The 13,999-nt window shown below is 39.8% G+C and overlaps 1 protein-coding gene across 1 annotated transcript in view; it reads right to left on the bottom strand.

The window, feature by feature from the left end:
* The window catches only part of DDX10 (DEAD-box helicase 10), a 273,486-nt gene that overhangs the window by 256,821 nt on the left and 2,666 nt on the right, over nt 1–13,999 (bottom strand). Inside the window, exons 2-4 of the mRNA XM_032356967.1 lie at nt 8,263–8,323; nt 7,167–7,297; nt 5,945–6,103 (exon numbers count right to left, since the gene is read on the bottom strand). Coding sequence (XP_032212858.1) covers nt 5,945–6,103; nt 7,167–7,297; nt 8,263–8,323 — 351 coding nt within the window. The remainder of the gene's footprint in view (nt 1–5,944; nt 6,104–7,166; nt 7,298–8,262; nt 8,324–13,999) is intronic.

Below are 13,999 nucleotides of genomic sequence, written 5' to 3'. Positions count from 1 at the left end.
CAGCAGGTTAAGCGTCTGCCTTCAGTTCAGATCACTATCTCAGGGTCCTGGGATCAAGTCCCAAGTCCTGGGATCCGGTCCCACGTCAGGCTCCCTGCTCAGCAGGGAGTCTGCTTGTCCTTTTCCCTCTGTCCCTCCCCTCACTCATCCTCTCTCTGAAATAAAATCTTTAAAAAAAAACAAACAATAGAAAATATCAATAAAATGAAAGCTGGTTCTGTGAAAAGACTTTTTAAAAACTGACAAACTGCTAACCATACTCATCAGGGGAAAAAAAAAGGAAATCTCCAAAAAAAATGCATAAATGAAGTGATAGCCAACACCACAGAAATAAAAAGAATTAAAGTGACAACTAGAATTACATTACAGCAAGCTGAAAAATCTAGATAACAATAAGTTCCTAGAAACACACAACCTTCCAAGACTGAATCACAAAGAGACAATCTGAAAAGACTGATTACAAGTAATGAAATCAAATCAATACTTTTAACACTCCCAAACAACAAGTCCAGGACTGGGCAGCTTCACAGGTGAATTCTAACATTTGAAGAAGAGTTAATACCTGTCTTCCTCAAATTTATCTCAAAAATTGAAGAGGAAGGCGCACTCCCAAACTAATTTCACAGGACAAGCATTATGCACATACCAAAATCAGACAATAACACCACAGGGGAAAAAAAAAAAAAAAAAAGGAAAGAAGAAAGAAAACTATTGACCACAATCTCTGATAAACAGAGATGCAAAAATCCTCAACAAAATATTAGCAAACTCATACTTAATACAATTCCTATCAAAATACCAATAGCTTTTTTCATAGAACTAGAACAAATAATACTAAAATCTGTATGGAACCACAGAAGACCTTGAATAGCCAAAGCAATCTTAAAAAAACAAAAACAAAACTGGAGGTATCACAATTCCAGATTTCAAGTTACACTACAAAGCGGTAGTGATTAAAACAGTATCTAATACCAGCATAAAAACAAACACAAAGGTCAAAGGAATAATACACAGAAGTCTACCCACAACTATATGGTCAACTAATATTCGACAAAGTAGAAAAGGCTATCCAATGAGAAAAAGTTAGCCTCTCCAAGAATATTGGGAAAACTGGAGAGCCACATGCAAAAGAATTAAGCTAGAGCACTTTGTTACACAAAAATAAAATGGATTAGAGACTTAAATGTTAAGAACTGAAACCCTGAAAATTCCTGAAGAGAACATAGACATAATCTCTGATGTCACCCATAGGAACATTTTTCTAAGTATGTCTGAGGTAAGGGAAATAAAAGCAAAAATACACTACTGGGACTATGTCAAAATAAAAAGTTTCTGCATAGCAAAGTTAACAAGTCGGCAAAACTGAGACAATCTATATAATGCGAGAAGATATTTGCAAATGACATATCTGATAAGCATTAATATCCAAAATATATAAAGAACTGATATAACTCAATACACAAATAATCCAATTAAAAAATGGGCAGAAGGCTCTCATTTTCCCAAAGAAGCCGTATGGATGGCCAACAGACACATGAAAAGATCCTCAACATTACTCATCATCAGGGAAATGCAAATCAAAACCACAATGAGATATGGTCTCACACCAGTCAGAACACCTAAAATCAACAACACAAGAAAAAATAGGTGCTGACAAGGATGTGGAGAAAGATGAACACTTTCACACTACTGGTTGGAATGCAAGCTGGTACAGCCACTCTGGAAAACAATATCGAGATTCCTCAAAAAGTTAAAAATAGGGGCACCCAGGTGGCACAGCTGGTTAAGTGTTAGACTCGATTTAAGCTCAGGTCATGATCTCAGGGTCATGAGATTGAGCCCCACGTAGGGCTCTGTGCTCAGCACAGTCTGCCTGTCTCTCTTCCTCCTCATCCCTCTCCTCCAGCTTGTGCAGGCACTCGCACTCTCTCTCTCTCTCTCTCTCAAATATATAAATAAATAAAATCTTAAAAAAAAAAAAAATACTAGACACCTTTGTCTAAAGAGTCCTTCAGAAAACAAAAAAAGTTAGGGGCACCTGGGTGGCTCAGTGGGTTAAAGCCTCTGCTTTCAGCTCGGGTCATGATCCCAGGGTCCTGGGACTGAGCCCTACATTGGGCTCTCTGCTCACCAGGGAGCCTGCTTCCCCCTCTTTCTCTCTGCCTGCCTCTCTGCCTACTTGTGATCTCTGTCTGTCAAATAAATAAATCAAATCTTTAAAAAAAAAAAATTTAAAAATAGAACTATCCTAGGACCCAGCAATCTCACTACTAGGTATTTACCCAAAGAATACAAAATACTCATTCAAAAGGATACACGCACCCTGAATAGCAGCCTTATCTACAAAAGCCAAATTATGGAAAGTCCAAGTATCCAACTGATGAATGTATAGAGAAGAGGTGGTATATATATACACAATGGAATATCACTCAGCCATTTAAAAAAAAAATGAAATCTTGCCTTTTGCAATGACATGGATGGAGCTAGAGTATACCATGTTAAGCTAACTAAATCAAAGAAAGGAAAATACTTTATGGTATCACTCACATGTGGAATTTAAGAAACGAAACAAATGAGCATAGGAAAACAAGAGAAAGAAAGAGCGGCAAACCAAGAAACAGACTCTTAGCTACAGAGAACTGATGGTTAGGAGGGAAGGTAGGTGGAGAGATGGGGAAATAGGGAATAGAGATTAAAGAGTATACTCATTGTGATGGGGAAAAAAATGATAAAAAATTTATTAGCAAACCAGATCCAACAATATAAGAATTATACACCACGATCAAGTGGGATTTATTCCACAAATGCAAGAACAGCTCAACATCTGCAAATCAACATGATACACAGTATTAACAATACAAAGGATTAAAAACATAAGAGCTCAACAGATGCAGAAAAAGTATATGACCAAATTCAACATCTACTAATGATAAAAATTCTCAACGAAGTGGATATGGAAGGAACATAACTCAATATAATAAAGGCCACATAAGACAAACTCAAAACTAACATCATACTCAACGGTAAAAACCTAAAAGCTTTTCCTAGCCAGAGCAATTAGGCAAGAAAAAGAACTAAAAGGCACCCAATTGAAAAGGAAGAAGTAGGGACACCTGGGTGGCTCAGTTGGTTAAGCAGCTGCCTTCGGCTCAGGTCATGATCCCAGGATTCTGGGATAGAGTCCCACATCGGGCTCCTTGCTCGGCAGGGAGCCTGCTTCTCCCTCTGCCTCTGCCTGCCTCTCTGTCTGCCTGTGCTCACTCGCTCTCTCTCCCTCTGTCTCTGACAAATAAATAAATAAAATCTTTAATAAAAGAAAGAAAAGGAAGAAGTAAAACTGTCACTATCTGTTGATACAGGATACTATATATATATATATATATATATATATATATAAAACCCTGAAGACTCAACCAAAAAAGTATGAGAACTAATACAGGAATTCAGTAAAGTCACAGATATAAAATTAACATATAGAAATCATTTGTGTTTCCATATACTAATAATAAGCATTTAGAAAGAAATTAAGAAAACAGTCCCATTTACGATTGCACCAAAAAATAATAAAATACCTAAAAATTAATAACTAAAGAGATGAAAAAAAAATACCCATACTCTGAAAACTTTAAGACACTCATGAAAGAAACTGAATACTACACAAATGGAAACATATCTAGAGCTCATAGATAGCAAAAACGTTGTTCAAACGTCCATACTACCCAAAGCAAGCTACAGATTCAGTGCAATCCCCACTGAAATAACAATGGCATTTTCACAGAAATCAAACAAACAATTCTAAAATTTGCATGAAACCACAAAGACCCCAAAAAGCCAATGCAATCTTGAGAAAGAACAAAGCTAGAGGTACCACAATCCCAGATTTCAAACTGTATTACAAGCTATCATAACCAAAACAGTATGGTACTGGCACAAAATGGACACAGAGATCAATGTAATAGAATACAGAGCCCAGAAATAAACCCACACATGTATTAAATTAAATTACACATGTAATCTGTGACAAAAGAAAAAAGAACATACAAGGGAGAAAAGACTGTCTATTCTATTGATGGTGTTAAGAAAACTGGACAGATATATGCAAAAAAAAAGTCAAAATGGGCCACTATCTTTTACAATATACAAAAACTAGAAATGGATTAAAGATTTCAACATAAGACCTGAAAGCACTCTTAGAAGAAAACATAAGCAGTGATCTCTTGGCCTTAGCAACATTTCTCTTGATATGTCTCCTTAGGCAAGGGAAACAAAAGCAAAAATAAACTATTAGGACTTCATCAAAGTAAAAAGTTTTTGTACAACAAAGGAAACCAACAAGAAAACGAAAAGGCAACCTACTAAATGGAAAAAGGTATCTGCAAATAACATATCTGATAAAGGGTTACTATCCTACATATATATGAGATATATAATACCCTATAATATTCTATTTATATATAATTATATGTCATATACATATTATATGTATATATAAAGAACTTCTACAAACTCAACACCAAAAAAACTAAAAACCCAATTAAAAAGTGGGCTTAGGACTTGGGTATTTTCCCCAAGACCTACAGTTCCCAAAGATATACAGTTTCCCAAAGGGAAACGGGCATATGAAAAGATGCTCCAGGTCACCAATCATCAGAGAAATCCAAATCAAAACCACCATGAGGTATCACCAAACACCTGCCAGACTGGCTAACATCAAAAAGAAGTAAGCATTGATGAGGATATAGTGAAAAGGGAACCTCTGTGCACTGTTGGGGGTAATGAGAACTGACGCAACCACTGTGGAAACCAGTATGGAGGTTCCTCAAAGAAATTAAAAATAGAACTACCATACAATCCAACAATTCCTGTTCTGGATATTTATCCAAAGAAAATAAACTAATTCGAAGAGGCATGTACAGCCCTATGTTCACTGTAGCATTATGTATAATAGCCTAGATATGGAAGTAGCCCAAGTGTCCATCAACAGGTGAATGGATAAAAAAGATGTGGTATATATATATATATAAAGGAAAATTACTCAGCCATAAAAAAAGAATGAGATCTTGCCACCTGCAACAACAATATATATATATATATATATATATAAAGGAAAATTACTCAGCCATAAAAAAAGAATGAGATCTTGCCACCTGCAACAACATGGGCAGACCCAGAGAATATTATGCTTAAGTGAAATAAGTTAGAAGAAGACAAATACCATGTAATTTCACTTACATATGGAATCTAAAAAAAAAAACAAAACAACAACAAGCAGAACTAGACCCATAAATACAGAAAACTAACTGATGATTGCCAGAGCAGAGAGGGAATGGCAAAATGGGTGAAACGGAGTAGAAGATACAAGCTTCCAGGTATGGAATAACTAAGTCACAGGGATGAAAGGCACAGCACAGGGAATATAGTCAACGGTACTGTAATGGTGTTGTATGGTGTTAGATGGTAGCACTTGCCATGAGCATACCAGAACATATAGACTTGTTGAATCAGTATGTTGTACACCTGAAACTAATGTAATTATGCTAACTATACTTCAACCTAAAAAATAAAGATTAAAAAAAATTTTAAACACTGTTTTCCTTTCTGCTGCTGCTGACCCAGCAAAGTTCAAAATTATTCAAACTATTACATATTTTCTTAAAAGGAACTAATCCAAATACTCAGATGGTACCTTTCCCAAGTAAATTCACATATAGATTTACAGGCTGTTTAAGGTATATTAATCTCAGAGAACATGATCAATTCAGATACCCTCACAAAAACAGACTTTCTGGACCTTCAAAATTGATAAGCAGAACTCTAGAAGATAGTGACCCCACCACAATGCCAGCCTACTGGTTTAAATAAAATCTCCACCTCTTTCCTGTCAACTGCCACATTGCTCCAATATAAGTTATAGAAAAAAGAAGGACAAGACAAAAGAACAAACCTTTCCACCAATGATGAGACCAGCGGAAAAGTCATGATTCTTTCCTACTTTCCGGAGAACCTCAAAGGTCTGATAGGCCAGTTCTCTCGTAGGTGATATAATCAGAATCCCCAGCCCATCCGTTGACGTCCACTGGAGACGATATAAGGCTTCCAGCACCTCAAAAAAAGACAGCAAATTTGTGTTTAGTAAGTCCCTTCAGGAGGCAGCATTTTGATTCCGAACTGACCCTGCTCCTCCAAATCAAAGGCACCTTCCAAGCAGAAGACATATCAGTCACAAGTGTCATCCCATCAGAAAGAAATTCTTTGCTTTGTTTTTTCTTTTTCTTCCAGCCACCAGATCCCTCAAATCATAGAAGGAAGGGAACATAAACCTCACAGCAGGTCAGCTGCCACCACAGCCCTGCCAGCAGGAGACTGGCCATCAGTGAGAGGGACATGCAGCCCTCAAACTATTAAAACAGGCTTTGGAAAAATATCTGTCACCATTTTCTGAACAGAAACCACATTAAACTTTCATCTGTGTAGTTATTATAATTATGCAGTGACTGAATTTTCTAGTTGTAAAGAAACACCGCTATGAAAAATTGGATTTAAGGGAAAAATGGTTTTGCAATACTTGGAACAAAAACTCAAATGTGATTTTCCTAAGCCAATTATTTTGTAGGAATTAAATTATGAGACGAAGTGCTTAACTGAGATATAAGTAAATTCCTAAGAGACTCTATTGTTTTACTGCTCAAAACGACAGCTATCAATGACCTGGAAAATTCTCAATGAATCACCCAATCTCCTAGTAGAGAGCATGTTTCAGCTTTATCCTAAATGAGTAGCAAGTATAAAATGCAACTGGCAGGTCTGCAAGCATGAGCACATAAACAGCCTCTCCAGCCTGCCCCAGTGGCCGTACAACAGTGCAGAACCATGCTCACCTGCCACCCTGGAAGACACACAACCTTCAGGAAGTAAAGGCTTATCAAGGCACAGTAATTCACTCATTCAAAAAGTTACTGAGTGGCTGCCATGTGCCAGGCACTGTGTTAGGATGGAGGGAATACAGTGGACAACAGGACAGTTGCGGCCTTTTCTGATAAAGTTCACATTCTAGCTGAAGAAATCCAACAGGAAACAACTCTCCAGATAATGATTTCTACCTAGGCACAGAATGTTTTAAAAGCATGTAACAGAGGACCTGAACCAATATAAAAAAAATTACTTACTGGAACAAGGAAAGCCAAAGTCTTGCCAGATCCTGTCTTGGCAGCTCCAAGAACATCTTTACCTTGCAAAGCCAAGCCAATGGTCTGTTTCTGTATCTCAGTTACCAAACGATACTGGGCTTCTTGCAAACCTGCCAAGGTGAAGGGGAGGAAAGTGACACTTGAGAAAATCCCTGTAAAATGAGAGTATGGGTAAACTATGCCCCCTCAAATTACTACGTTGAAGCCCTAACACCAATATTCAGAAACAGGGCCTGTGAAGTGGTGATTTAGTTCAAATGAGCCCTGATCTGAAGTCACTGGTGTCCTTATAAGAAGGGGAAAGTTGGACACAAAAAGAGATACCAGCGGTACGACTGCACAGTGGGACAACCACATAAGACACAGCAAGAGGGTGGTCATCCATAAGCCAAGGAGAGAGTCCTGGAACAGACCCTTCCAGGATGGCTCTCAGAGGAAACTAACCCTGCCAGCATCTCCATCTTTGGACTTGTAGCCTCCAGAACTGTGAGAAAATTCATTTCTGTCATTTAAGCAACCCCTACCTCCCAGTCTGATATTTTGTTCTGATGGTCCTAACACGCTAATATAAAAGATGTCACTTTTATCTTGTTCATTTTAACTAACATAATAGATTTTATTTTAATTACTGAGAGGCCCGGCATCTTGTTTTTTCACTACTGTTCTTTAACTAGTCCAGAAAGAGGGGTGCCTGGGTGGCACAGTGGGTTAGGCATCTGCCTTCGGCTCAGGTTATGACCCCCCAGCGCCCTGGGATCAAGCCCCATGTCGGGCTCCCTGCTCAGCGCACAGCCTGCTTCTCTCTCTCCCTCTGCCTGCCTCTCTGCCTACTTATGTTCTCTATCTTTCTGTCAAATAAATACATAAAAACTTAAAAAAAAAAATACTCCAAAAAGCATGAGAATAAAAAATCAGTAAAACGTGAATGAATTAATACTGTTTCTTGGTGCTAAAGGTTCAAGATATCAAGATTATTTGCCAAAATAATATCTTTCACATTAAATGCTCTAAACCTTTTGCCATTTATAAAAAACATCAAGAAACCCAAAATGTCCCAAAATCACCATACACCTACCTTTCAATGTTTTCTTGGACAAGGGGAAATCTGAAAATCTTGTAATTTCATTTACATTTATCTAAAAAAAGAAAAAGGAGACCGTGTCAATTAAGACAAAAAAATGTACCATATAATTCATCTATTTTACAACAAGGGCATTTTTAGTTCTACATTGTGCTGCCTGGCTAGTCCTTAGTACTACAGGATTGAATTCAACCATCACTTCTAATTAAAAACCACCCTTCCTTCTAGAATGGAATATGCCGTAAGCAAGTTGTTGTGAATCAAAAATACAAGCTTGTAACAATTAAAATTGGTTAAAAAAAAAAAAAAGACACCATCTCATTCACTCAAAACACACACACACCACCACCACCACCAACAACAACAACAACCTCCTTCACCTCTGAGAACACAGTAAATTTTAGGAAGAAACTCTACCTTCAGTCCATCCTTCAAAGAATATTAAGAAATAAGGGGCAAAATGACTCTAAGCCACACAGCACAATGACAATACTTCTATTTACACACTTCGTAGAACAGATTGAAGTTAATTGGAGAAATGTATCTTGTTAGCACAAATCTTTTCAAGTTTTAACCATCAATCAGTGGCATGCCAAATCCAACCTGACAACTCTTCATTTGGGGGTACAGTGAAGGAGGGAGCATTAACAATAACCACAAGAAATGTCTCAGTCACACTCTGAAGCCACAATAAGTAACATTTTGCCCTTTAACTTTACATTATCTAAATGTTCATTACTGATGTTCTTCATTAGCATAAACCCAATTTTCTGAATTTCATTTCAGCTACTCAGGGGAATTACTTTATTACAGATGCTGAAAACAGGAACTCCTATTCAGATCTGGGAATATGCTGCCAAATTATTCATGATTCACAAAAGAGAAAAGTTGCATTTGTAAGGTTCATTTATTTAAATTACACTGCAGGCAGTAAAGGGATGACAACTTTTATTTCATTTTACAGTCTACATATCATCTTTCCCAAGATCCTTAAGGTAGCCCAGATGGGGTTATCTCTGTCCTCACATGCTGAAAACACGAATATTAAAACATTGCCTTAATCCCTACAAATCATTCCAAAGAAGAGTGAAAAGGAATAATCAGCGTACTCACATTAGAAAGAGAAAAGTTTGTTATCCTGTCCTGTCCCACCTGAGAACCTTAATTAGAAGATAAATCTTCCAAATACAACAACAAAATTAGAGGCAGTCCACCCATGCACTTGTAATGTGATCAGATGAAAAGCTGTTTTCACAAAGAAGAGAAGTCATACAGGAGGAGCTAGATGAGTGACAGACTGGTGAGTCTCCATCAGAGACACAGCACAGGCAAAGTAGGAAATACTGCACATCTCTCTCTAGTCTTCTAACCTCCTAATGGAAAATCTGGAAGAATGGAATTGTCCCAGCACTCTGTTGACCATTACAACATATTTTTTAGAAAGAAGTCTAAGAAACAGAAGGAAATTTTTACTCCATTGATGAACTACAACAGGAGTCAGCAAACCATGGCCCAATCCAATCTGCTGCCTGTTCTTGCAAACAGTTTTCCCGGAGCATAGCTACAACCACTCATTTACATAGTGTCTATGTGGTTATGACAGAGAAGGCACGTGGCCGACAAAGCTTAATACTGACTATCTGGCCTGTTCCAGAAAAAGGATGCCAACCCTGTTCCAGAGGGACAATTACATTCCAAGGAATATTTAGAACTCACAGAAGTCAGCTATGGTTCCTACAAACAAAATAACACTGTATCTTCCTTTCAGCCCTTTCACTCCTGGGGCCAGGCCTGGGTGGCTCAGTGGGTTAAGCCTCTGCCTTCAGCTCAGGTCATGATCTCAGGGTCCTGGGAAGGAGCCCTGCATCAGGCTCTCTGCTTAGCAGGGAGCCTGTTTCCCCTCTCTCTCTCTGCCTGCATGTCAAATCTCTGTCTGTCAAATAAATAAATAAATCTTAAAAAAAAAAAAAAAAAGTCACTCCTGTCTTCCAATGTTCACATGCCCTCTACAATCTGTATCACTCTTCTAAAATCAGAGAACAGATGTTTCAATGACAGGACTTGTTCATCACTTCCCATCACTGGTGGGACAGCTGGAGGGGGTGGAGGGGAGAACAGGGTGAATACCACTGACCACCCCCCTGTACTTCTTCCAACTCTCTTCTCACAACTCTCTTTTCTCACAAAAGTGAATAATGCTTTCATATCCTCAAAGCTGGTGAAGAAAAAAGAATGTCCTACAATGCTCCACCTCCTGCAGTCACGACAAGAAAAGCATTCTACTTCAAACCACACCAAATTCTGATTAAGGGGGTAAAACTTGGATTACAGCACAGGGTTCCCATATAGCACTAGCTGATTACTATCATAGAAAGTCTAAATGAATCCAGGTGCAGAGATGGAGTCACTCAGCAACAGTGACAACAGTTACTGAACTGAAACAAAGAGCTCAGCATTTCTCAGTAAGCTCCAATCCCCCACTCTCCATTGAAACCCCCAACACACACGCTCTACACGGTGGCCTTAGAAACAAAGCACCCAGATCTTGGGCTGCAGAGAAGCCCGTGGGCAGATAAGCAGTGCCTGATCCTACAGAGGCACCACTGACAGCACCACGCTCCCTGACAGCACCACGCTCCCCGGCTGCCCGGAGGGCTGCTCACTGCAGCAGTACGACCACAGACCGCGGTCTGCAGGACCAGAGACCAGAGACTCCCTTAAGGGCAAGTCTGGTTCCAGGATACCCCACCAGCAGAAGCCTGCTTTGACTGTGCTGCAGCCTGAGACTCTTCCTACTGGCTCCTCCTTCAGTCCTCCATCCTTTCCCTATTTCTGTTCCTTCTCCTTCACTTCCACAGACATCCCCCCCCCACCAATAAATCTCCAATTCACTTCATCCCAACTTGGTATCTACCTCTCAGAAGACCTAAGACCTAGACTACGGCACCAGTCTTCGACCTGGCCACAGTCTTCACAGCCTTTACAGCTTGGCTGTGTTCTCCAACTGCTCCTAGACACTCCCCACTGCTTCCAGATTAAGTCTCCAAACATGGCCTCTGTATGAATCTCCCACAGGGGCTGAAACAAATGACCACTGACAGTGGCTTAAACCAACATAAATTTATTACCTCACAACTCTGAAAGATGGAAGTCCTAAACGGGTCCTCACTCAGTTAAAACTCTTCCTGGTGACTAGAGAAAATCCAGTTCCTTGCTTTTTCCAGCCTCCACAGTCTGCCCACTTCCTTGGATTGGATCCCTCTTCCATCTTCAAAACCAGACAGCAACAATCTTCCCATCTTCCTCACCTCACAGCATCCCCACACATTCCAGGGCCCTTGGGTCATCACTCTGGGCCCACTTGGATAATCCAGACCCCCTCTGTTAAGGTCAGCTGATCAGCAACTTCAATTACCCTTTGCCATGTGACTTATTCACAGGCTCAGGGTGAGGATGCAGGCATCTTCTAACTCCTACAAACTGCTGACAATCCACCTCTGGCCCTCTTCTGCAACCTCATCTGAAGCCAGTTCAGGAACACATACCACACTCCATGGAGTATGTGCCCCTCAAAGAACACCACATATTTTCACATCTTTTTGTATATCCCTGTGTTGCTCCCTTCATATACAATGTTCTAGCCAATCTTTTCTATCTGGAGAACCCATGATTCAAGAACAAGCTCTACTCATGGCTACCACAAACTGTTGCACGCTTTCTTGCACAAAGACATATGGGGGCTAAAATCCAGCTCACACTGGATTTTTCACACTGGAGTGTGATCCAGCTCACACTCCACAAGCCAGGCCTGAGCCTGCAACCACAAGGAGAAAGGGCAGCATGCCCAGAGAAAACACATCTTTCTCATTCGCCTAGCCAGAAAGGGCAGGTACAGAATAACCCAACCTCTTTCCCACTAATTACACCACCCTCAAATTCCGCAGCACTGTAAGTATCTAGGATTCTAACATTTATCAAAATGTATCAACCCCCCATCTCTGTAGGGACACAGACATATATTTTTTCCCATCTATTTTCACCTAGACCTCAACAAGTACTTTGTCAAACTGTTCGAGATGTTTCTGAATCAAACTGTTCAGTGTTTCACCAGTAAGGCTACTGAACACCACCCCTGTATTATAAACATGCTGTAATAATAGTTCAATGCACAGACGCTATCATCTGAGGAACCCTGCAGTGAGGGTCTGCACCTTAGTTCCCTAGACAATAACAAATCTGCTACGATTGTATTCGAGAATTGCTAGCCCTGGCGTTTGATTTCACAGTGTATTTCTTTCTTGACAGAATCTTAGGAAAATATTTCTAAGATTAAAAATAAATAAATAAAACACAACAATACTGGAAAAGTTTCCTTCAGTTTAGTGAAAAGCTGAGAATTTAAACATTCATGAGGTGCAATGCCGTAAAGTGTAGTGATCTGGCTCTCTGGCATCAGACCTAGACCATCTGAGTTGGAACTTTTTCACTACTAGGTGTTTAAGCTTGCAGAAATTATTTAATCTTGCTTTTCCTTAAAGCTTCTCACCTGGACAATGGAAACCGTCTCATAGTGTCATCTATTTTAAGGATATGGCAAGTCAACACGTAAAAAGCTTTGTAAGTCTTAGTAATTATAATTCAAACAAAAGACCAAAAAGAATAGACCTATTTTACCAACCAGAAGAAAGCCATCTGGAAAAGGTCCTCATGCACCAAACAACACCCGAACACTAAGCACCTACTTCAGGACAAGCACTGTGCTACCAATGACTGGGAAGCACAAAGGTGAGGGTATTAAAGGTTTCTGACCTGCAGGGGTTCATGGTCTAGCAGGAAAGTTAAGGCAAAAGCTAAACAAAGAAGCCAATCATCACAGCCTAGTGATAATTCTGCAATAAAAGTGTATACAAAATGCTACAGACACACAGCAGCCTTAACCCCACCTGGGAAGGTCAGGAAGAGAAGTTTAAATCTTGAAGGACTGGGAGGTGTTCCTAGAGTGCAAGAATGGGGGTGCTCACTGCAAATGGTAGAAACATCAACTACCAGGACAAGAAGCATCAGGGAGCGGGATGACTGGGTGGCTCAGTCAGGTAAGCATTGGACTTTAGGTCAGGTTATGATCTTAGGGTCCTGAGATCGAGCCCCGTGTTGGGCTCCTCTCTTAACCAGGAGCCTGTTTCTTCCTCTTCCTCTGCTCATGCTCACTCTCGCTCTCTCTCTCGAATAAATAAGTAAAATCTTTGAATAATCTTGAAAAGAAAAGAAAAAGCAGAGGCATCAGGGAGCACAGCCACTTCATGAAACGACAAGTTGTTCTCGCGTGTATGCTTATGCACACCACTTGGTTTTCATGTATTACCTCTTTGAGCCTTTCACTACTCTGGGTAGTTACTAACCTCTGCTGAACCAAACAAAGTGAAACTCAGGGATATTAAGGAGCTTGGCTACTCAAAACCCAAACTGGGTGAGATAAACCAAGTCTGCCTGACCACAAATAAATTACTGTTCCACTGGAGGAGGACGTGTTGACACATGAAAGTATCTGACCATTTTCCTGAAAGTAACTGAGCCAAGGGAGGGTTTTAATCAGGAATAAGATGACTGGATTTTCATCTTGGAAAGAATCACTCTGCCAGCAATACAGAAGATAGATTGGGGGGATAAGGCCTAAGGGCCAAATCCAGCCACCAGTTTTCCTAACTGAAATTTTGCTGGAACACAAGTATAC

This window comes from Mustela erminea, chromosome 9, assembly GCF_009829155.1.
Source record: "Mustela erminea isolate mMusErm1 chromosome 9, mMusErm1.Pri, whole genome shotgun sequence".
NCBI lineage: Eukaryota > Metazoa > Chordata > Mammalia > Carnivora > Mustelidae > Mustela > Mustela erminea.
The sequence above is the reverse complement of the archived record's forward strand: the minus strand, read 5'-3'. Positions and strand labels throughout refer to the sequence as shown.